Below are 25,718 nucleotides of genomic sequence, written 5' to 3' on the forward strand. Positions count from 1 at the left end.
TACACATGCTCCCTCAATAGCAAGACAGAATAAAGGAAATGAGTGAACACAGCAGTCACACCCTGTTTTGTGACAATACATTCCCAGGTGCTGGTTTGGCTCATGGAGGCTCAAACATGTAGAACTGGGCATGTTTCTACACAGTGATTTAAATAAACAGTGGCATGGAGGAGCTGAGGTGAGCACACCTGTCAGTTTAGCTCATAGCTCCTAAAGCAGGTTTACTGTTGAAGGGCCATGTCACATAATAGAAGAGTGCAACCTGCATATTGGTACAATTAAGTTTTTGACAGTTTTTGCCTCATAGACAGTTCAAATATGAAAAAGACCATTTAAGTTGCATAGTACAGTATAATAGTTGTGAACATCAGTATTTTTTCTAGACATATTTCTTATTCCAGTAAATCAAAGTAACTTAAAACTCCAGGAAAACTGCCCCATCGGTTCCACAGGAATTAACAAAGTTATTGTATATGTCATAAAATTTAATAGGTTTACTGACTTATCTGGATGCCTTTGAGAACTAAAACACTAAAACTGAAACAGATTGTTGTCAAGGTTTTAGGTACTTCTTGGCAAAATGTTCAAGATTTTTGGCACAAATCTGCCTTTTGACTTGTTTTTTTTTACAGGTGCTTTTCCTCTGGCAGTGTGCTATTTCTTTTTCCACTAGATGGCAGTAGAGGCATCTGTAACGTACTGGATTACGTGAAATATATTGAGAAGTTATTCCACACATCAAAAGAACCATTTAACAAAAAGACCTCCTTACTGAAAAGCTGTGAACTAACTAACTATGAAAAAACTAAACCAGTGAGACGGGAGGTGGACTAACAAGAGGAGACAGCTTAAGAAGCTTCTGTTAAATTGAGAAACCAGACAGGGAGAGGAGAGGAGATGTGAGGTGACAAAACTTGCTGCCCCCTGTCTTACTGAGCAACCATTACCATTTGCATGTCATAACCGTAACAGGGATTTATTGCAGTTGAAGCCAATTAAAATAAGACTTTGTTGGATTTTGACTGGACTGACTTTTCAGTCATCTCTGGAATAAGACTGTTTGACGTGTTTATTAGTGTTTGATGAGGGCAAGATTTCAAATATTCATTTTGCATGATTGCACTAATTTGTAAGACAATAGATATGAAGAAAAACAATATCTAAAAGTGTACTGTAGGGAGCAGGATGATGTGAATAATTTTTAAAGGCGGATTTGATGTGATCCACATTACAGTAAAATTCTTCACTAAAACCTGTTAATAAACAAATTTTGCTTCCTCAGTGGGAATAATATCAGAGATGACTCCAGTCAGTGACTCCATTAATTTTGGACAGAGTTTGACAGAGTGGTCAGAGATCAGTAGCAGCTGCACCAGGAATCATTCTGCTGCTTTAACCTAAGTCCAGATCCACCAGCTGATGGATTGTTTCTACAAAACTTCCTGTATGATCTCATCAACCTCTGGCACCAAAGAAAAAGTAAACCCATTCATCCATTTCTTAAACCACCAATCCTGTGGCTGCTTTACCTTAGTCAACAGTCCAAATCTGAATAGAACATTCATAGGAATGGATGATACATTGATGATACACAAATCCTCTCTTACTCTCAGTTAGTGAGTCTGACTGCCTTGTGTGCATTTATCAGCAGTAGCTTTCACAAGACTTCTCCTCATTTTCCCCTTCTCCTTCATCCTGTCTATGAGTAGAGATATAGCAGTAGGTCTTCAGCTGTCTGGCTCCCAGCTGGTCCTGGTGGTTGGTGTAGGGGTGAGGAAGGGGGAGCTGAGGGAGAGGAAGGGCAGATGGGCGGGGTGTGGCAGAGAGGCAGCGGTCCTCTTGGCAGTGGGCTGGCGTAAAGCAGGGAGACGGATGGTGGCACCAACCTGCACAACAATTTATACGCAATGTTATTTGGATTTTTTTTTCAATAGCAAATTCTCTATAAACATAACTTATGTTCAGTTTGACTTTGTATACCGTTTTTTTTTTTTTTGAATCACTACCATTAGTATCTGCTTTGTGTATCTCTCTGATACTAAAAGTCCATAAATATAAACACAACAATTAAAAAAATAAATACATTTCGTATCACTGCATGTACTTATTTGACAGGTTGCAGCATTGGTGCCCACATCCAGGTCAGTCATCCCCAGCTTCCACCTGTGCCATTTCCTCCTTATCTCTGCCTGCACCTGCAGAGGAGTTTTACAATGCTGAGTAAATATATCAACAGCAAAACTGGCTAAACATAGTAAGAAATTTATTAATGTCAAGCATAACAAACGACATCTCAGTTTGGTGGAATCGAAAACAAAAAGTCAAAATTCAAGCAACTGTCAGTGAATCCACCTGAGACATATTTCAACTCAAAATGTCAGTGGACAAGACACTGTATCCTCTGCAAAGGCCAAAAACATCACCTCACTGTCAAAGTAAGAGACGTGTACAGTGACACTGACAGCTCCTGTTGTAGAGTTGTCACCTTTCTACAAAATACATATCAGTTCTTTCAAATCTTTAATCTACATTTGTCAAGCCTCTGTGATCCTGATGCACAATGCCTGCAACCACACTAACACACACACACACACACACACACACTTAGGCACGACACTTACCTCTTTGTTGACGAAACAGTAGAGGATGGCTACAAATAAACCCTGTGAGGAAGGGAAATGACTCATTGTCAACCAGAATGAACTGTTATGTGATGTTGCTTTTATCAACAAAAAGTGCAGACACTTTTAGCCTGACTGTACATGAAAAGAGCTGAAAAGCAGTTGGAAGAAGAGGTTGATGTTGCGAATGACTCCCTCTGTATGCTCTGTCAACATCGAGAAGACCACTTCATGGATGCCCAGCAGAGCAATCAGGGTCAGGGTGGATTTGGCCAGTCTGCAGAGAGAGAGAGAGAGAGAGAGGAGAGGGGGGGGGGGGGCACAAAAGCTGTTTGTCTTTTTTTGCTTGACCCTATCTTGGGGAGCTACAGAAATACAGCGAATGGAACGTTGACTCTTCAGCATCTTGCTCAAAGACACTTCAGCAGGGCAGAGGCTTTGCTTTGTCTGTTGAACATTTAGCATCTTCAGTTGAAGGACTACCTCCCTACACAAACCCAGCTGGCCAGGGATAAACTAGAAAATACCTTCCTCAGCAGAGCAGATAAGAGAGTAGCTTTGCTTGATGGAAATTGTGTTTTTAAATCAGTCCATTTGTGCTAGATAGCTTCTCTGAGTTTATGAAAGCCTTCAGCTTTTCAGCTGAGTTCACTGTCAAACACATTGAATTGGGAGGCAAATATAACTTTAGAACAGCCATGCCTGTGTGTATCTTACCTGAATTTGAAGTCAGTGTATCTCATCTGATGGGCTTTCAGTTTGGAGACAAGGATCTGGATGATGCGAATAAAGATGAAGAAATTCACCTGAGGAGATAAAATGAGAGAGAGAAGCTTACGTCGTCAGTGACTGTTTTCAAATGTATTCAGATCATAGATTCAAATCAGTTTATAGTATAGTTTAGTGTGTCCTGCTACATACAGTATGATGATGACACTCCATTGTTAGCTCAAGTGTATGTGTATGTGTATGTATGCCCATGTGCCTGTATGCACATTACCAGAATAGCGAGCAGGATGGGGGTACGGATTATCCACCAATGTGTCACGTTCTCGTTAATTTCCCAACACCTTAAAAACACAAACACACAAACAAGTATGCAGTAATATACAGTGCAGGACAGGTGTGGCAGAGAATTAGAGAAATTAGGAATTCCAGCACACTGTCAGCACAAAATGTATTAAAGCAAACTCACTTTGTGTTTTCAAAGAAGTAGCGCACAATAATCCAAGGAATCACAAATAACACCGGGGTACCTAATACAAAACAGACACATGTAAGTGAAGGAAGTTCAGTGTCTGTGTGAGTGTGTGTGTGTGTGTGTGTGTGTGTGTGTGTGTGTACCCCAGCCCATGAGTAGGTATCCACGGAAGAAGCGGTTTTCACCGATCATCACCAGCAGGTTGTGTAGGTACAGGCCTTCCACCAGCAGCCAGTAGTAGTTGGCTCCCACGCAGTAATGCATCAGCACCTGAGCCACGCAGGCAAGCAGATCTTGCCTAATGTATATGCGTGTGTGTGTGTGTGTGTGTGTGTTTAGGAAGAGATAATAGGTTGAGAGATTAGATGTAACAGTTTTTTGTGTGTTAATACTCTGCGTAACATCAACCAGAACTGTTATAAGTCTTTTAAAATAAACACCAGTCTCAAGTCTGTCCTGAGTCAAGACTCAGTTTCTCATCTTTGTGATGCAACCCTGACCCACTTCCACTGTTTTCACATTAACTATCACTTCAGTCTCCTAACTGAATCAGTGTTAATAATTACAATATGACAATCTGACCTGTATCATTGATTAATGTCACTGCTTATGGTCAGAGTGAAGGGTACTGTGCGAAAACTGCCATTTAATTCAACTAAGAGATGAAACAGGTTGTAACAGGTTATGTGTGTGTGTAACCAGTAACCTGGTCACTGAAGACTGTGGTGGAGATGTTCCTGTTGTCTCTGAACTCAGGAGTGCTTCTGCTCAGCAGAGCGTCTCTGGTCAAGATGGAAACAGCTCGCAGAATGAACGATGCAAACAGGTTGGTGTGGATGTAGTTTCTGGTGCAGTGCAGCTTCCTGCAAACATCACACACACAAACTGCTTTACACATGACGCACGGTGGAGGAAATTTCAGCACTCTCTTTCTTTTATTTGATTAAACAAACACTGTGTTTCTCAGGGCCAAAATTTGTCAGACAATGGCTCGAATTTAAGGTGTTAATCTGAGGTGTTTTTCATGGTTCAGAAAACATCAAATGTTGCTTGTATTTTTTTTTTCATAATGCCCATAGGAATGGTCTCACTGAGGCTACTGCAAAAAAGTAAATAAACATATTTTGCAGAATTAAAGGTTCTATTTTGTTTCTTTATATGGGAGAAAACACCTTATCAAAATCTGTATTTTATAATTTAAAATTTAATTTATAACTTTGAAAAAAGACTCACTGTACACAAACATACTGGTTTTGGACAGACTTTATAATATTAACGAGCCTTCATGTAACATTTTCCATAGAAAGTTGCAGAATGTTTTATAGTAAAACAAAGATAAGTGGATAGACATGTGCGAAAAATAACGAGATTACATGATGGGAAATGACAAAAGTAGAAAGTAAATTGCGGAGGTGTAGGTCTACCTGAATAACAGCAGAATAATCAGAGCCAGAGAGAGACTGGCAAGACTAACACAGTAACCCACTGTGTACATGACTCTGAAGTAGGTGAAGACCATCATCTGCTTCTCCTGTACAAAATACAACCAAAAGACAAGACTGGGTTAATACTGCAGATGTAGTTGATTTTCACTCCCCTCTGTAGTATTTCATCCCAAAGTGTGTGTGTGTGTGTGTGACAGAGAGCTTTTTTAAAATTATATTCGTAAGGGGACAAAAATAACTGAGGGTTAAGACTGAGTGTTAGGGTTAGGGGTAAGGTAAGGGACTAAGAAATACATTATCTCAATGATGAGTCCCCACAAAGATAGATGTACAAATATTTATGTGTGTGTGTGTGTGTGTGTGTGTGTGTGTGTGTTACCAGAAATTCCTTTTCAGTGTCAGTGATTTTGGCTTCACACTGAGAAGTGTCACTCCAGGTGCTGCTGGAGTTGCGGGTGGCCCACTGACCATCAGGGCCACACTCCCTCAACACAAAGCCGTTGCGCACTACACAAACACACAGCAGAGGCTTAAACACACACCTTCTATCACATACAACGGCACAAACGTAAAGTGAGAATAACGTATCTGTGTGCATTCTTACCTTGGTCATACCATGGCAGGTACCAAGGACAGGGCACCTTGACTGTAGAGTTGGGCTGTCCATCTGACCAGCAAGCATACTTGTCAAACATACGCCTACATAACAGTCCTCCGGGTGTGGGTTCCTTATTTATCTGGACGGTTACATTCATTCTTGTAGCGGCGCCATTGCTCCTGCATATCTTTCGTAGTCCTTCCTGACACACACTTTACAAAAACACACATACACACAGGTTTGCACAGCTATCCTTGTTAGGACATTGCATCTACCTATGTTTTTTTGGACATTGACAGAAAAATGTTTACTGAGGTCTTGAGGAGTTTTGTTGTCCACATCACCAAAAACTGGCAAAAGAGACAAAGCAGATGTAGCATTGGATTGCATTGTACTGAAGTATTTCCAATATTATGTCACTTGTACTAGACTGCATTATATTTAGCTAGGTGTACCTAATAAACTGGTATCTCAGTATGTTACACTGTAAAGCAACACAGAACAGCTTTTAAGTTTCTCATGTTGTGTAGGAATATTATTTTCAAATAAGCTCTAAAACTGGATACTGCCAGACAGTTTCCCTCAAAAGTGTAAGGGGGCAGTATAAGTATTAACAGTCATCGCCAACATAACACACCATAAGCTTATTGCTGCTTTGTCATCACGCCTCTCCAGCACGTACCACAGTCCTGCAGAGGAGGAAGAAGATGATGAATGTGTCAGAAGCCTTCATGATTCTGAGGTGTGCCTGTGTGGCGGCAGAGCGATCATCTCAGAGCTCGAGAAGACACCACAGGGTCACTGAGAGGTCACCAAGAGGTCATCAGATGTCAGGTACAGAAAAAGGTGGGAGAAGATCCAAATTATTTATCACTTTCCTTGTACTCTGTGCTGTGCTGCCTGGAAATAAAGAAATACATATTTTTTTAAAGACAAATAGCTGGTTTATATCCAAAAATGTAGCAGTGCACAAGGTATACACTAAGACCTAACATTATGTGGTCTCAGTATAAATAATAATAATAACCACTGGTTATTGTTACAGTCTGGCTGTGGCCACCAGTGTTTTCCTAGTCCTTCCTTGTCTGTGTGTTTCCCCAGTCTCCTCCCTGTGTGTCTCTGTGTGTTCTCTCTTGGCAGAGGCGGGGTGTAGCTTGTGGTTGTGGTGGCACACCTGCTTCTCATCACCTCATCAGTCCCAGTATTTAAGCCTTGGCCCAACCTCCACTCTCTCCAGATTGTTCTGCTCTGCATCGTGGTTATGACTATGGTTGTCTTGCTAGTGGCTCCTTGAAACAAAATCATGACAGTTACATGAAATAGTTATTTAATTGACTCAAACTATCCTTTTTGGCTCAGTATACTACAAACAGTTAATGTGTCTTTCCCTCGAAATGTCACTAACTTGGACACGTTTGAATCTATGAACTGACAACAAACACAGTTAGTTTCGGTCCCTGTGAGGCTGGAACCAGATATACGGGGTAAATATTGAAGGTAAATTAGTTCCAAATGTGTATGGAGGGCTGTGAATCTGCATCTCAATCTGTAGATATTTGCTGAGATAATGTAGAATTATTTGTTAATGTTTTGATGACATCACTGCACTGAAAAGACTGCAGACCATCCTCTCTGTGTGAGTCTGACTGGTGGGTGCACTTTCTAGCCATTAAAGCATACAGAGGAAGGAACATGAACGACTCCAGCGTAATCCTGTCTCTAATCCTCCTGGCAATACTGGTGGGTAGCTAATGTAACAGAGCAGAAAGTTAGTGGGCTGACGTGCGACAAGCAAAGCCTGCTGTGGCGTCAGGAGGGAGAAGATGGAGCACAAGAGAATTGAATAGAACATCAGCAAGGAGAGAAAATTAGAAGAAGAACATATTACTCTAAGAGAGGATTCACTGAAGAGTGTGAGAGAGTGTGTGATGTATTACAGCCCTGTCTAGAAATTACATTCACTGTATGTTTTACCAATTAGAATACTCACATACTCACAACACAGGTCAAACACATGAGATGTGTGACGCTGCAGATCATATTTTGGCAACACTTGCGGCAGTGATGTATCGGAGACCGCAGTTCCTCTGAGCTGGATGCTTCTTTGTGTTCTATTAAACCACATATAACAAGCATGTGTTTTGGCTTGCCTGGGTCTGTTACTCAGGGTAAAATTACAGACATATCACTAACATCTGGCACATTCAAAAATCCAGTTAAGCTCCTCTTCTATTTTAGCATCATAGATTATTAGTTTTTCCCCCGTCAATAAATCATATTCGATACAGCCCCAGCCCCGGTGGGTAGGGAAATGTTTCTTATTACTGAAACCTCATTAAAGATTTATCTCTGTGGACTTTTCCATGGAGTGTCTCTGTGGGCTGTAATTTTTAGCTCGTAATCATCATTTGTCTTAGATGTTAGACACTAAAATGTAGTCTCCATCTGCAGGAAGTAACAGGTTAAAACTTCAAACATGAGGTGTTTCATGTATACAACTTTAGCTTCCAAAAAGTTACTGGTTTCTTCTATTTGGTTTTGTCAAAGTGTGTGGCATAGTGCAGCCCTAATGATACATGATATTAAGGCAAATCACTGGTCCTTAACATGATTTTGTTATCAGTTGTCATAGATGTTTTTGGACATGTGAGAACTCTCAGTATAAAGTTTGAGTTTCCAAAAAATTTATTTCAGTTTATCAAACTGAAACTACATATCAAGAATTAACAGCAGCAGCACTTAAATTAAGCATTTACAGCAAAACAATACCTCAGTTCAGACGAGAGATTAAAAAATACATCTCCAAATAAAATAAATGCAGCCAAGTTGTAGTAATCAATACTTCACAAAGATTAGTCCTGGATTTATTTAGAGATGTATCACATTAACATGAATAAAAATAGTATCACCTATGTGTTTTTTTTGACTGAGGCATTAAAACCATGAACAAGTTGTTATAAAGCTAAATGACACACGTAGTAATAGCTTCACTGATGAAGTTATCTCTACAAGTGTCATGTTTGAGATTTTAAATAGAAACATAAAAGTTATTAAAGACGTAACAACTCAGGCACAGGAAGTGAGTAGAGAGGAGAGAGGTTGGTTGTGTCAGCTGGCAGATAAGAGCTGTGTGTGTGTGTGTGTACAGTGAGCCACCTGACAGTGTATTCTGCACAGACAGGATGCTGGCAAAGCAGTTTTGCCTGGAGCACCATGCACCAGGATCAAGACAGGCGTCATGAGTGGAGCAGAAGAGTCTGCAATAACCAACTCTATCGAGTATGTTTCATATGCACAAAAAACAAACAAAATTAAAATAGAGCTTGAGAACTGATTCTTCAAGTCAAGAATCATGTCTAATATGTCCCAACAATTTTTTAAAAAGTTATTCAAATAGCAAGCAATAATCCCAGAATTACCCAAGGGTCCATTTCTCTGAATTTGCTGAGCACCGATGTGCCATATGCAGTATTAACTCATAAGAGAGACAGGGAGGGGAAGAAAGATCCAAAGATGTTCACTGACTAAAAGGTTTTTAATAACATATTATATTTTCTAATATATAAGGAGGAGCAGCAGCAGACAATGAGTGCGTTTGCTCTGCACTATTGATGGCAAAAACATCAGTGAGTCCAAGTTAAGACAAAACGTTTCTGAACATCAGCTCTGAACATTCTGCTGTCTTCCTGCATCTCTGCCTCTCTGTTGGTCCTTTTCTCTCTGCCTCTCAATTACTCACACAATGATAAATGACAATGCACTCAAGTCTGTCTAAATGACCTAATTCCATGTTTAACAAGGTCCAAATGTTCCATATTTCCTCTTAACTGAGACAACGCCCTGCTAGAAGGGGAAATGTATAGTGTATGAAGTGAAATGAAGACTTGGAGACAGCACAAGTGAATCCAATTTTCAGTGATTTGATGGTGACCTTTAAACTGATCAAATGATGTGGGACGCATGACATTTTCATTGAAGAAATACCTGTCTTGCCACTCCACTCTGTTAGAAAGTGTTTTGCAGGTTTTGCTGTAAACACTCTGGGTCTTGTCTTTATTGGATAAACAAAGCATGCTTATTAAATCATGTTTACATGTGCAGCAGCAGGAACTGTCGGGGCTTGAAAGTATAAAAACAGCCATACCTCAGCAACCAAAGTAGTAACGCCTCCAGAAACTTCAACTTAATCAACAGCACAGCTCCTAGTGTAGAGTTCAAAAAGGAAGTTTCTTGGATTTTCTTGTGTGTCTTTTTCAACAAGTAGAGGACAAAAAAACAAAGTCTGCATTTTACCTCATTGTCTACATGGAAACTCGATCAGTATGTTGCATGATGATGGTCTAGGTAAACAAATGCATCTACTGTCAGGTTTTGCTGTTTTGGATTGATTTCTCCACTTATCTGTATTTTCTCTTTCGTTTGTTACTCATCCGTACTTTCACTGTGTATTCAGGCAGACTACAATGTTTACGTGGCATCTCGGGTGTGAATTCTACTTTACTGCTGAGTCTGAGAAATCCATTTTTTTTATATCATTGTGCTGAACTTGCAGGTGTGCACACAAAAATCAGACAGTTTCAGGCCTGATGGAGGAGTCTGTTTAGCCTCCTGTCACCATGTTTTACTGCCCACTGACAACTGGAGCTGTGTTGGCTCACTCCACTGACAGGCACATAGCAACGCAGGGCCCGGCTGTGACACACACATACAAATGTTTTCATATCCCAGTGGAGACTTTAGCCTAAATGCACACTACACTAACCCATGGAGTCTTGTGCCAGTGTGGAGATTAAAATTGTGGTTCACATGGGTGGAGACTGTTGAGTTGGTTTTAGAGTTCAGGTAAGGGTAAAGGTTAGACATTTAGTTGTGATGATTAAGGTTAGGGTGAGGGGCTCAGGAATGCATAAGTCAGTGAGTGTCCCCACAGGAGTAGTAGAGCAAGACTTAATAAAATAAAAATCATATTTTAATCATATTCTAGATTTCTACTTTCTACTTTTGTTCCAATGTCACAATAATAAATCCTTTTTTTTTTTGAGACTGCCGGAGGAGCATAAAAATCATCATTTTCTTTTATCGATATCACCTCTCCACCACCTATTTTCATGGTTGATACCGATACTGATGCCGATACCTTGACTTCGATGCCAGTTCCTGAACAATACTTTTTTAAATACCAATTTTATAAAATCAATTCTAACAAAGAAAATTACATTACATATTATGGTTCAAATCTTGAGTTTTATTTTTCAGCGTTGGCATTTTTCCACTTAAAGCAGTTTTCTAATATAAAAAAGTGCAGTACCAGCATCAATCTTGCTAAAATGAAGATACACTTTTGGCCTCGATTGAATTTTTTTTAACCACTTCGACACACACACACACACACACACACACACACGCACGCACGCACGCACACATTGTGTTCAGCTTTACCAGATACCTAAGCCATGTCAGTGTTTCACCACATTGCAGAGCTGTTTGTAGTAACTCACAACACTAGCATGACTCAGTACCCACTTTATGTTGATGCTGTGTCATGAGAAATGTCTCTTTTTTGACTCTCTCCTTTTTCCTCTCTTTTGTCAATAATAGTAACTAATCATTTTTATTTTTTTCATTACTGATGACCTGAAAAAAATGAACTACTGACAAAGTAGCTGTATTTTATCTTTCTTCTGATTCCTCGACATGGAGGACAGAGGTCAGGGATTCAATGTGTCCTTCAGTCCCAGCAGGGAGTCCACCATCACGCTGACTGTGAACTTTGAAGTCCTAAAACCCCCCCCCTCACATCATTTGGATCTTGCTTCTTCATTATGCTGCACAGTTAACTGCACACTAACATAATCCCCAGAGACCACTGGCCAAATCATCATGCTATAATAAACAGTTACAATGAATGATTCCCTGTTATCCTTAAGAAAACAATATGCATATCAAACACTGGAAATGGCAACGATCACAGAATGTTAATTAAGACACGAGGCAAAGGCAGCATGAGGAGAACATAAAAGAAGAAACTCACCATTGATAAAATCATGTTTTCATTGTCAGAGTCTGTAGCCAAGTCCAAGCTGTGCGGGAGAAAAAAAAAAAAAGTATATCCACAGGTCGGAGATGTTGGCCTGAAGTGTCCCTGGGGTCAGTCACATACTGCGATCATTTAAGAATACAGCATTATTTGTTGTCATAATCTGACAGACATCCACAGAGTGCACAGACACACGACTTCTCTGCGCTCCCTGCTTCCCTCCCTCTCCCTATCCCTCTCTCTCTCTCTCTCTCTCTCACTTTCTTTCTCATAGGCCTCCCAAGTGTAGACTTATCGGTTTCCCAAAAGAATCTGACACTTTTATATAATTTTTATTAAAAATCTCGACAGATTACGTTGCACAAGTGCGCTGCGTTTGAATGTGACTTTTGTATCATTTAATAACACATGATTTATTGTTTTATCACTCATTAAGGAAAGACTGGAAAGACTGACCACTTTAAGCTTGGAATGATAAACCAGTGTTAAATGTATATAGTGCAAGGGTAAATTATAAAGCTGTAACTGATGTTTGCTGTGGTTGGTAAATGTGATTAGTAAACTAATAGCAAATTGTTTATTTGATATCATGTGAATGTGTCCCTCCAACTGCATTAATCTTTATTAAGGAAGGAAGGATTGATCGTGTTCCTCTCTGTTTACACTCAACTAAGAGGCAACTTTAAAAAATCATTTTAAAATGATGGCAGTGGATTTCTAATGTAAAAGACTCCAGGTGATTAATGTCTTTGATATGTAGCTTGAGGACCTGGTTTACTGTCATAAATAGTGGTGTGTTAAATGTGCAACCTCCTCTGACCTAAAATCTTCTATCACACTGTTCAAACCTCAGAGAAAACCATTCCTTACACAAATCTAGGCTTGAGACCAGGATAACCTGTGAGATTTCTATTCTCTGCAAAGTTTTATAAACAGACATTAAACCTGAATAGTCAGATAACATGTTAATAAGTTACCGCAGCAGACAGTACCTTGGTATCTATCTGCAGGTACGGTACTGTGAATATCATCACACGGACTGGTTCGCATTGCAGGCCAGGGACATTTGTTCAGTTTGCTGTAAAATCGATATTTACACTGATTCCACATTGACTCCTCACAACCGCCTCATGTTTGTGCGCTTGCATGCAAATTCACGCCCCTGCACGTACACCACTAGACATATTTCACTGGGTCAGGTTGTGACAGGGAGATGGGATTACTCTGGTGTGAAACTGAAAATTGGAGTTTTATGAATCACAGTGGATTAAAAATGTTGAAACTAGTGTCTCTCTTTCTCTTGATGCAGTTTCTTTACAGCTGGGATCTTATTCTCTATATTGGAGGTACACATGAATGGCAATTCAATAAGGTGAAATCAATTGAAAGTGTATACTGATATTTATTGGGGTTAACAACACAGCTGAACTTTGGCAATTTGGCTCCATCTTCATAAGGCATCACGAAGCTGCAGGAGATAAATATAGCCAGGAGATGAAAGATGAAACCAGTCAGTTGATTCACCTGGATGATCCTGAGGTAGCAAACATTCATTCCTACAGCAGCTCCATTCTTCCTTTGTATCTTTTGTAGTCCTTCCTGACACACACACACACACACACACACACACACACACACACACACACACACACACACTAAGAAAACAGATAAAAACACAAACTTTCTTGGATGATTTCAATATAAACATGAGTCAGTCACACCCTGAACTGTGTTGTGGTGTAGTGGACTCTAAGGGTGTGTCACAATCCTATACCATAGACCAATTCTTTACAGTATGTACATACTGTAAGTAAATGTTAATTGTGCACTATTTCAGCAGTTATTAACTGCTATACTATCCAGTACAAACAGGTAGTGTTGCAAAGCTGCACAGACAGACATTATATAACTACACTGACAATGACAACAGCAAGTTAAAATGAACCTCAGGGAGATTTTTACTGGATTGTTTTTTAAGTAAATCTTCAGAGTGCACTTGACATTCTCTTATTGTACTGTTATACCGCCTAATCCCTCAACAGTTCTTTGATTCATTCTGCTAGCTAACTGTAATTGTTTAGTTTTATTCATAATGTCACATTGTCTTCTTGCATGTGAGAAGTTAAGGGAGGGGAGGGCGTCTGTTAAGTGATGGGTATCACCTGCATGTTCCAATGGGTTAGAACAGCTCTCTGCTGATTAAATAAATGATTACAAGTGGTTAGAAAATAAACTTCACACTGTGATGCCCCTTATTCTCTTAATAAGCTTCCTGTTCTTCTCTGTTCTTTTCCTCTTTTTCCCTCAGCCATGTACTTTAAGCCGTCTCCTCCTCTTTCTTATTATCACCATTATTTCTTTGCACACTTTGTGAAGAATAGTAGGAGGAACTTGCCTTTCTTCGTCCCCACCGCCAGCATCTCTCCGTTTGCGCTGTAGCTCACACACTGACCTGTGTGGCTGACACACACCTTCAACAGTTCAACAGTTTCTGAACAGAAAATGAGAGAAGGAAACAAGACACAAGACTTTTTTTTTTTTAAATAGATATTAACTCAGCACAGTTTGGAGGAAGGATATATCCACCTCTCAGTGCTTCCAAGAACTGCATAAACTCACCTCTAGAAATATTGATTGGTGGTCAGTTGGTGCTTTGCATGTAAATATAATCATAAAGAATATTCAACTTTATACTTTACACCAGACTGTGTCAACACAGTTATTTCTATCAGGACATTTCATCATATGGTTTAGGAATACCAAGAAGTCTATTGTGGAAAGTGGTAAGCATGAAATTCAACAGATTAGATGCTGACTGTCTTTTAATAGGCAGTAGATCCATATTGTTGAAAATCTATTCTGATTTATAATTTCTTCTGTAGCAGGTCTACAGGCCCATTGCCCTGCCAACTTGAGATGAGCTTTACTGTTAATTCTTTTTCATAGGATAATTTTTGGCCATGGCTGGCAGCTGTTTTAGGTAGACCATCTTCAAAAAGGTGTTGTTTGCTACCTGCTCAGCAGCAAACAGCAGATGGACGCAGTTTGAGACTAGTTGAAAACAGTGGAGCATTTAGTGGCTAAAGAGCCACATATTTCCCCCATGAACTGGTGGAGACCAAAAATAGAGTTAAAAGAGAGTGAATATTGAGCTTAGATTCAGCAGGTGGACACAAACACCTCTGCATATAAATGAATCAACTCAGTGTTGTGCTCACTGGCTCCAAGTGCAAAAAAAGCTAACCTCACGGGTCTAACCTGTTTTTCTTGGAATTTCATACATTATATTAATATAAATATTCTAAATATGTGATGATATTAATAATCAAAATATACAAATATTCTATGGCTGTAATCAAAAATGTGGGTTCCAAGTCAATGGGCTATTTTTTAAATTAACTTTCATAGCAACCCTAATCTGTACGTTGTAGGTTTGGTCCCACAGTCTGATGCTGATGGTGTCGCCAGTGGTGATGCAGAGCTCTTTGGCAGGATGAGTGGTACTAGACCCCAGAACCAAACTGTCCAGCAGCAGGCTCCCCAACCTCCCTGTTCTTCATCCCTACCAGGACCTTATCCCTGAGGGAGAGGAGGAGTTGATGAGGAGAAGGGTGAGATGGAGAGGATCAAGGGGTGAAAATTACAAATGAAAGCTTCTCACCTTTCCTCTGCAAACAGATCGGACACACTCTGCTTGTTGTCCCATCTCCAGCTGGAGAGCCCAGCAATGTGTCATCTCCTTCCTGTGGTGCCCTAATTGGCCCTGATACACACACATACACACACACACACACACACACACACACACACACACACACACACATGTACACACACAAGCATAAGGTCTGTATTTCACACGAAACCGACCAGATACACATGTGCACATGCACCATCTCATCAACACATACCATCCATCACTCAGTGGTAGAGAGATAATAATAAAAGAAAATGATAATTGTTATGCTCCTCCAGCACTGTCATAAAAAATGACAATGATCTAGTACTGTAATAATAGAACATGAACAGGAAGTAGAAATGTTAAATGAAAATATGAATGTTTTTTTACAAGGTTTTTACAAGTGCTTATTATTATTAACATCATCAAATACAAATGATCAAGTATACATTAATGGCACTGTGAAGATCTTTAATAAAAAGCATTCATCAAAACACATGTCCTCTAACATCAGGTCATGTCTCCCCTTATTAAGGCTTGATACTGAACCTTTCCAAAGTGCTATCACTGACCATTTTAACCATGACTCTGTTACAGACTTATGACAGACACAGCTGACACACTTTTGTAGTAGTTGCATCACTGATTGGACATGAATGTTTAAACACCTAAGTAATCTAATCCCTCGAAGCTTTTATCATGGAATGTTGCTCTAAGGTTCTCATCAAATGACTGTTTGGTGGGATTTTGAACATAGCAATCATGACATCATGTTATGATCTGCTAAATGTATGCTGAAATCTAGCCACCAAAATGCTGTGCTTTTGTAAATTCCTATGATGCCAGGTTGTTCTTTGCCTTGTTACATCATATTATATTACACACCACAACACTTCTCACTGCAGCACGTTGTGTTGTGTCCTATTAAAACTCTTCAAACAACATGAAGTCTCTTTATATGTGGCACATTATGTTGTATCTATACATTATAACATCAAATCTATACAGAAACCTAAGTGAGATATAAAAATTTCTTCCTCTAATGACCTCTCTTGGAGCTTTCACATTTCAAATCTTCACCCAGAAGCAGCAGAGACACATTCATTATTATTTAGGGGAAGATAGAATCATTTGCAATGACTCATTCTTGGCACATATTTGGTGGTCTTAATGAAAAAATTTTAACAGATCCTGAGAAATATTGTCATTGCATCTATATCACTACAGAGGCAATTTTTCCTGTGTACACAAAAGCCATATTAACAGGAATCACTCTTTCTACAGTCATTGCCAAGCCTTTTAAGTGTTTATTGGCATATTTAGGAAAGTTATTGTCTAAGCTTTTGACTCATGAGTGATTTGATTTGCTTTTGCCAAAGTTTTATACGAAATCTAACTGCAATCTGTGGCAGGCATGCTGGCATTCTTAATCCATTTAAGATTTGCTCATGTCTACGCACCTAGATTAATGTACAATCAGAACATTATTGTGTAATGTTCAAGCTGTACAGTCTGTGGCTCACAGCTTTTTTGCTAACAAATAATAGAACATATACAAAGTTGTATATGTTTAACAATCCATTTTAACTGCATCTAAATAACAATATGATTTATTGAGGTATTCAGTTCTATTTTGACTTCTTCATCTCATTATCTTTTACTATGTTGTCAGTTTGCTGAGTATAAATTCTTTATTTAGTAGACATCAGTGCCTCCTAATGATTAGAAAATGAACTTTAAATAAAAAATAAATAAATTTTCACATTCTCTGATAGTTGATTTTCATATCTAAATTCCTATTTCACAAATAAACAGACATGCACCATTAAAGCCTGTTTAGCATGTCAAAGTGAAAGAAGTAAATTTAGATGCAAAAAGAAGAAAATATCCTATCCTCTGTCCAAAGCTAAAAAGTTTAATCATGACACTTATGGCACAGGAAAAGCATGTTAAGAGTGTATCATCCTTTAACAACCTATGACCACCTGAGGGCAGCAGAGCATTTTTCTCTGATGGTTTCCTTGGGTAAATCACTGTAACTGTGCAACATTGTTTTTATTTAAGTCTTGCCCTTAGATGAAGTGATTTTACAATTAGGATCAACTTGGTAAAATTTGAACATTTAGACCCTCAATACTGACTGAGAGGGAATTTTTGAATCGACCTCCATCTGACTAAGTGTCTGAAGTTTGCACTATATTTGTATTTTGATATTCTGATAGCACAACATTCATTTTATTTACTCAACTTTTACTCACTCGACTTTTCTCAACATGGCTGATCAGTGAGTGGAGATATTTCTCATATTGTATTATATCTCTCAATGAACCAGCAACAGTATATGTTCACCTATTTTCTTCTCTTACTATTTTTCTGTCACCCCAAATAAGCACTAACCTTATTAACTCTACCACAAAACTGATACGTGATGAGAGTGAGCATTTCTTATCCCAGCTGGACAAACTCTGCTGGAATGTAAGGGAGGGATCTGGATTTATTTGCAGGTTCAATTGCTCATGTTTGCCTCACCAGTCTTTCAAGGTTGGAATATTGGTGAGGCAAACACATGTACACACACCCCCCCTACACACACATACTCACACAAACAAACACACACACAGATTTTGGCAGTACAACTTGACCTAAGTAATACTGTGGCACATAGCTTTCTGAACAACCATCCTCCCCTGACTTCCTCATGGTATTTTGGTGAAGACTAACTGAACTTCTTCCTCTTGAAAAGACGTTGTACAATTATAATGTATTGAATGTTAAGTCCAATAAACAACTTACAACGTTTTTCTTAATGAAGAATAGACTGTAAAGACTGAGAGGTGTTTATAGCATTTAAGGTCACAAGGTCAATGCATCCCTCTGAGTTTAACACTGACAATATCTTAATGTGTCAGAATGAATGAAATACAGTGAATGGATAAAACAAAATAAATGAAATTTACATTAATAACAACACTACACACTACAGCTTCAAAGATCACCATGGAATAAAGAACCACTGTGTGATGCTGCCTCAGCAATCTCTGTTGTGGGGCTTTTGTATTGTGTTATTGTACATACATTCAGTACTAAGCAGCCACAGCCAACAAACCTTATATTAATGGTTTAATGTTTTGAACATTAAATCATCAAGGCAACGCAAGTTTATCTGTACACATTTCAACAACAAGGTAATTCAAAGTGCTTTTCCTAAAATAAGCCATAAGCCATCGAGATGTTAACAAAAGCATTTAGATGAAAATCCAAAAGGGGGAAATGGAAAATAAAAACAAACAAATAAGAAGTATGAGTATGGCCTATCTTTATTAATAAAGGGCAGGGGCAAACAGAAAGTCTTCAGCCTTGATTTAAAGTAAGACAGACCTGCAGTTCTCTTGGCGTTTGTTCCAGATGTGGAGAATGAAAACTGAATGCTGCTTCTCCATGTTTAGTTTTGACTCTGAGGACAGAAAGCTGTCAGAATTGTATTTTGGACCTAAACCAATGCCAACCGTGTGTGTTTTATAAACAAATTGCTGTATTTTGAAATCCATTCTCTGGCAGACAGAAATCCAGTGTAAAGTTCTGAGAACTGGACTGATATGATTTACTCTCTTGGACTTAAGTGAGGATTCGAGCAGCATTGTGAATCAGCTGCAGCTGTCTGATAGACTTATTAGAGACAGAACAAATTGATCCATAAAATGACTGTCACCCATACCAACTTGCAAGGCACCAGCACTGCTAAACGCTCATAATATCACAACGTTAAGGACACAAAGTGAGAGAATGAAGAAGAAGCAAAGAGGTGACAGTTTCTTAATCTGGGGTAACAAACATGGCAAGAGTGACTCAAATAGGAAGATTCGAGTGATACTTGGTGTCAGTGTGTGTGTCTCTGTATGTGTGTGTGTTTATGTGTAACAGTAAATGTCAGGGTTTTAGAAACATTCTTGTGAATCAATTCCTTTGTGGGTCTGTTGTGGTTTAGATTTGGATTTAGATTTCTTGCCGTCACAGGCAAGAAACCTCAGTGAGTTTTCGTTCCCACTGAATGGACACAGTGAGCCTGTGTTATTTTCAGGTGAGGGGGGTGGGGGTGGTTTTTTTTCTCTGACTTCAGGTGCCAGGCAACCTCTCTGCCCTTCACATTCCCCAGTATCGGTCATGTGATCAGAGTTTGGCCAGAGCCAGCGGAGCATGACCAGAGAGACTCACAGAATGCTTTTTTCCCTCCAGTTACCTAAGTTTAGGTGGTTTAGGTATTTGATGAGATTCAGTTTCATCATAACCTCAGGAACTTTTGGTTCACTCAGCCGCCAGTTTGCTTTCTAGTTTTATTTTTGAGTCTCTTGTCAAAACAAAACAACCCTCATAAACACAACATAATAATAGCAGATATAGAGATTTAATGGAGCAGTGTTTTTACTCATTTAATTTCCGTACACATCTTTTTGTATTGATGCTGATACATGTCTCAAAAGTCAGATATTCTATCCAACTGATTTGTTCCGTCAGCTCATACCTGACCAACACACCAAGCCAAAAAACAAAAACTCAAATGTAAATGACGTGAATACTCATTTCAATTTGAAATGAGCTCTAACCTGTAGTTACTGTTATCTTGACCAGATGTCAAGCAGCTCCTTGTCCTTTGTTTGAGGCAACACTGATATGGGAGTAAGAGACAGCAGCTGGGAAGTAATATGATATAGCACCAATGGACCTCTCTCATATTTACTATGTGATGTTCATGAATTTTTCAGATTGCTTCCCTCATTGGGTGTGACTGCATGTGTTTTTGAAACAGGACTGAGAGAGTTGACTCATTGTGTCTGTCGTGGAAACTCTGGCTGATAGGTCTGGATAGGTACTCGCTGCTTTGCTGCATCATCTCATTAAATATAGATGACAGAAATAACATGTAAAACAGGATTCGGAGGGCTGGAGGGAAGCTAGGTGGTTGTCAAGCTGAAAACAAACAGGCTGGTTCCCTGGAAGACAAAACATTTCAGCAAAAACAAATTTGCTAGGCACTGCCAATTTAACCAGTGTATCCTGTTCAGAGGTCAGGAATAGAAGTGTGTGGTGATATTGGGCAGCTCCCACAGATGAATTTGTGTAATTGTATAAATACATGTCAGGGCGTTGGAAAGAAGCATGCAAGCTCAGCCAAACATTTAATGATAACTACAGTCTAAAGGGTAAGAAGACGAATAAATCATGTAACCTGTCTAGAATGACTTCCACTCCTCTGCGCTCACACTTCTCACCTCTGCCCGTTAAGTGATCTTATGGCTAATTGTTTAGAGCGTGTGTGGTTAAATTGCCAGGTGGAGGTAACGTAGCCCTTGAGATTGAATGTCAGGGTACTCTTACGAAGGCACCTGGATAGAACGCATGCCATCATTTTTCTTCCCGGTTTACTGACTCATGCTGCCTTAAATGGAGCATTATCTTAAGCACAAGCGAATTAAAAGGAAATTTAGTTTAGAAGTTTGACTTGCAATAAGATAAGACAAGCAATATTTTTTAAAAAGGCACATTTATTAAAAAAAAAAAAACATTTGTGAGATACATATACAGCAGTGGTTTATAAGACACAAAGATAACAATTGTTGTGGATGGACACAGGTGTTTTTGTGCTGCCTCAGTGGACGCTGTAAAGCATTCAAAGTCCTCTGCCACCCCCACCCTTACCACACTGCACTAAAAGCTGCATTGAATGAATTACAGGTGATTAATGATACTCATACTATAGTATTTACAACACATGATTCTGATATCACATCCTTCTTCTTCTTCTTCCATTTTGTACACAGAAGTGCCTTATTATGAAGGTGACACGTGAAGCAGTAATGGCAGGTTTTTTTGTTTGTTTTTTTTAAATTCAGCTGTAAACATTAAGAAGCCAGGACTGTATTAAAAAAATATGTGATTGTACAAGGACGATAATATTTAGTGTGAGCACTGAGGCCTTTTTTTCTGGTTTTTGTTTTGAAACAAACAAAACAAATTCCACTCAAATGTCAAATGTCTCTCTGCATACTTTTTAGTCTCCGAAAAACAAAGAGCCAACTTCAGACATACTTAACATTAAAGGTCAATTCAAACATATCCTTCATTGCGGAGTCTCCTTGTTTCCTCAGAACAGCCTCACTTTGGTGTGGAGAGCAGGTTTGAGATCCAGTAATGTTTTTTCCTCTTTGACCTTTCATACATAGTCTTTCCTTTCTAACCCTGGGCCACCTGCGGACCGTGGGGCAGAGTAAACCATTCTTGACGGGTTGTATCTGGTCTCGCGTGGCGGACAGGAGCAGCAGAGCAGTCCGCCACCGAGAACCAGGAGGGCAGCTGCTGCCCAGCCGATGTACAGCGCGGCCCCCAGCTCCCTTCGCTGAGCGTCAGTAAGTAAAGGATTGTAGAAGTCCCTGATTATGGTGTTGGCTGACCAGGAGACAGGAATGAGCTGCATGACCCCAGATATAATGAAGAAGACACCAGAGATAATCATCACCTTGGCCTTGGACGCCTCGTCATCAATGCAGTTGGTGCACTTGGCCCCAGCAATGGCAATGAGCACGGCCAGAATGGCCAACAGGATGGAGATGACGGTGAGGGCACGGGCAGCTTGGAGGTCTTGGGAGAGAGCGAGCATGGAGTCGTAGACCTTACACTGCATCTGGCCTGTGCTCTGGACCACGCAGGTCATCCACAGGCCCTCCCAGATGATCTGAGCCGTCACGATGTTGCTGCCGATGAAGGCCGTCACCCTCCACATGGGGAGGGCGCACGCCACAATGGCAATAATCCATCCCAAAATGCACAGAGAGATGCCTATCAACTCCAGCCCTATAGACATAGTGAAACGTCTTCCTCTTCTGCTGCTGAATGTGTGTCACACCTGTGAGGAGATCACAGAACAAAACCTGCAAAGGGTAAGAGTCAACCAGAGACCTAACTAGTAATTAAGTTAATTTCAGGCTTTGCATCTGTGAGTGTGATCTGATGATCTGTTGCCTCGACTCCACCAGTATCCTTTATAAGGTAGATCAGATGATGGGGGAGGAGTCCTTGAAGGAGCTGACATCACCAAAGGGGGAGGAAGAACCTGAACACTCAGAAGTCTCTGCTATCGGCTTACATGACCAGCTTCACAATGGGCCTGGCCTCAAAGAGGACATGGCAAAAGGGCATGAAAGCTTTGCATGTGTTATCCTAACCAAAGAAACAACTCTGTGGTGGATTAGTGATTATTGTAATGTGTTCATATTTGTACACACCTCACTTTATGCAAAATTGACTGAGTTATCTCTGATGTCAAATACACTGTTTTCTCAATCAAGCCATGAAACAGCCTGTTTCAGTCTTAAGTAAGTCATAGATCACTTCCTCGTAATGAGCCCGGGCTTTTTTCTGCAGCTCAGATAATTTTGCTTTTTTAATATGACATATAAATAAGGAATGCATTGACCTAACCTTTTTATCGCTGCTGTGTGGTGAAAACCTATCTCTTAAGTACCAGTGGTTCATGATGTAAAAAAAAAATCTTGCTTTCAGAATGACTGCACCGCATATTTTTTTGAAGCCTTACATAGAGGTTTTGAAAAGGTTTCATAAGGCCAGGGATATGGGAGCTTTCTTAACTTACAGGAATACAAACTCATCCAGCTGAAGTCAAAGTATGATCACTTGGAGTTACGAGGCCTTCACCTGACAACAATGTTATGTTTGATAGGCCCTAATGACTCTGTCTGTCTGTCTGCAGAATGCCCTTGAAATTCTTTGGGGCTGGGACTGTCTCCCTAGAAATGCCCCCACCTCCCTTTAGCATTCTGTGGCCCAGTGCTGACAACCCCCCACCCACACATGAAATGGGTCCATTGTTTGGGAGAGCAGGCCAGATAACTGAGTGTGGGGAGGCTGACAAAGCAGTGGTTCTTGTTATCATAGACCCAACAGACATATGGGAGACAGCCAGGTGAATAGGTGCTGTGTATGTCTAATGGCTGGGTATGCTGGGTGCACAGGCATTTTTCTTTGCACCTCTTGATATAAACATCAAACAACTTCCTGGATGCATTTTTGAATGTGTTGTTCCAATTTCCTCATGGGTGTCAGTTCTGTTATGAAATCTATAGCCAAATGTATGACTGACCAATCTACCATGACCTGCTAATTGAATTATTTATAATGGGCATATACAGAGTATACTGTGTAATTGAGCGCTCGGGCTACAGTGTGAGGTCCCAGTAAAATTCAGGGCATAAAAATTTGTTTAGTATCTCAACCTTAAATAATAATGGAAGAGAAAACTTCAATCAAAATCTTTGAGGCTTTTTATTAAAAAAGAAAACACGTCAAACATTAAAACATTTCAGATGAACCGATTTCCAAAATGCATAGATAACAAAAATGCATGATGTTGCTTCATGTGGCACGCTACCTTAAACATCTCAATCAAATCTGGTTCTTTTATGAAAACAAAGACACAGTGAATACAGTAAAAAGTACAACTGCAGAATCACTTGTTCTTAAATTTGCAACAAAATATACAATTAATTATAAAATAAAGAGCACACAACATCACTAATAATCAGCTGTTAGCCTCAGTACTTCCAACAGTGACAAGATATTACACAAAAAAATTAATTAAATCAAGTTTGATGTAAGCTCTCTTCAAAAGGGTGTGTGAATTTCAGTGTTTTCTCTGTCTCAACATGAAGACAGATGTTTATAAGTTATTAAAAAAATAACTGTAACTCTCCAGTTCTCTTTGAGCAGTCTATGCCATGATGGCAAAGGTATGGGAAATAAGCAGGTGCAAGTTCAGACATAGTCTCTCCTGTTGTAGCCACTTGGGGTGATTGACCGAGGTTGCGAGTACATCATCTTTGATGGAGGCCCGTACCTTTTCTCAGGTTGTGGGGGGCAACTCGAGCACAAGATGCCCCCTCCAAGGAGCAGAAATGCAGCTGCAGCCCATCCCAGGTATAAAGCTGCTCCTATCTCCCTCTTCTGTGACTCAGGTATGATTGGATTGTAGAACTCCATGATGATGGTATGGGCAGACCATGACACAGGGATCAGCTGGGTCAGAGAAGCCAAGATGAAGGCCGCCCCGGCAGCTATCATCACCCGAGCCTTAGCTGTCTCTTCGTCCACACAGTTGGTGCACTTCGCCCCCATAATGGCCACCAGGAGTCCCATGATGCCCACCACGATGGAGATGATAGTGAGGGCACGGGCCGCCTGGAGGTCGGCACTCAGAGCCAGCATGGAGTCGTGGATTTTACATTGCATCTGACCTGTGCTCTGGACCACGCAGTTCATCCAAATGCCCTCCCATGTCATCTGGGCTGTGACTATGTTCACTCCAATAAAAGCTGACACTCTCCACATGGGCAAGGCACAGGATACAATGGCTGAGATCCAACCCAGGACAGCCAGAGCCACTCCAAGTATCTCCAGTCCCACCGAAGGCATGTCTGAATTATGTGTGAGTCCAGGTGCACAGATGTCCTCTCTATCTCAGCAGACAGAAGTTGAGTGAGCGAGTGTGCTCTGGAGAGCTGATTTCTCATATAAACAGCACATTTCTCTTGAATAGAAGGTGGAGTTACTTGGTGTTTGGCCAAGGGAAGAGTTCAAATCGTCCTCTGTCCCGCCTAGTTTGTATGGCCAAAAACCCAGCCTTGGCATGTACCGGCCTCAGCTTAATCATTCAACTTCCTCGGCCCCGGTAGCTCTCCCACCTGTTTGGGTGAGGGGAGAGTAAATAGAGGGCCTGTATCTCGGGTCGGGGGTAGTTAAAGGATAACAGACATTGAAAAGGACTGTGGATAAATGATTGAAAGTTGAAGGCACAATATCAACTGCTGCAGGTTTCCCATTGTATTTGTGTGTTATGAGTCAGATGTTTATGATTCAGAATTGAATCTTGACTGTCACCATTTTATTGTTTGCGTTATAAAGACCACAAGTTGTACACAAAGTTTGTGAATCACACTTTGCTTTAATTATACCTTATTTATCTGAACTATATTTACTGGAGCTGCAGAGGAGGAAAGGTGAGGCATGATGGAAGTGGTGAAAAGGTTTTTGGGAACCAGTGGGAGGACTGTGGTTATCTAAAGGGTATCAGTC

General features: G+C 40.1%; 3 protein-coding genes across 3 annotated transcripts; all 3 read right to left on the minus strand.

The window, feature by feature from the left end:
• Positions 1 to 47: 47 nt before the first annotated feature.
• LOC108876110 (gastric inhibitory polypeptide receptor-like) lies at positions 48 to 6,598 on the minus strand. Its single transcript, XM_051065555.1, is given in 14 exon segments — positions 48 to 1,886; positions 2,084 to 2,195; positions 2,622 to 2,663; positions 2,763 to 2,898; positions 3,339 to 3,427; positions 3,622 to 3,691; positions 3,817 to 3,877; positions 3,966 to 4,115; positions 4,522 to 4,685; positions 5,247 to 5,353; positions 5,647 to 5,774; positions 5,872 to 6,013; positions 6,015 to 6,077; positions 6,548 to 6,598. Coding segments are annotated over 14 exon segments (1,557 nt in total). The 3' UTR covers positions 48 to 1,644.
• A 14,500-nt stretch (positions 6,599 to 21,098) lies between these two features.
• On the minus strand, positions 21,099 to 22,604 carry LOC108876236 (claudin-3). Its single transcript, XM_018665607.2, has one exon. The coding sequence runs from the start codon at positions 22,432 to 22,434 to the stop codon at positions 21,787 to 21,789; it is 648 nt and encodes a 215-aa protein (XP_018521123.1). The 5' UTR covers positions 22,435 to 22,604; the 3' UTR covers positions 21,099 to 21,786.
• A 1,284-nt stretch (positions 22,605 to 23,888) lies between these two features.
• Positions 23,889 to 25,253, minus strand: LOC108876235 (claudin-3). Its single transcript, XM_018665606.2, has one exon. It carries the CDS (start codon positions 25,056 to 25,058, stop codon positions 24,402 to 24,404), a length of 657 nt encoding a protein of 218 aa, XP_018521122.1. The 5' UTR covers positions 25,059 to 25,253; the 3' UTR covers positions 23,889 to 24,401.
• Positions 25,254 to 25,718: the final 465 nt, after the last annotated feature.

This window comes from Lates calcarifer, linkage group LG21 (genome assembly GCF_001640805.2).
Source record: "Lates calcarifer isolate ASB-BC8 linkage group LG21, TLL_Latcal_v3, whole genome shotgun sequence".
Classification (NCBI taxonomy): Eukaryota; Metazoa; Chordata; class Actinopteri; family Centropomidae; genus Lates; species Lates calcarifer.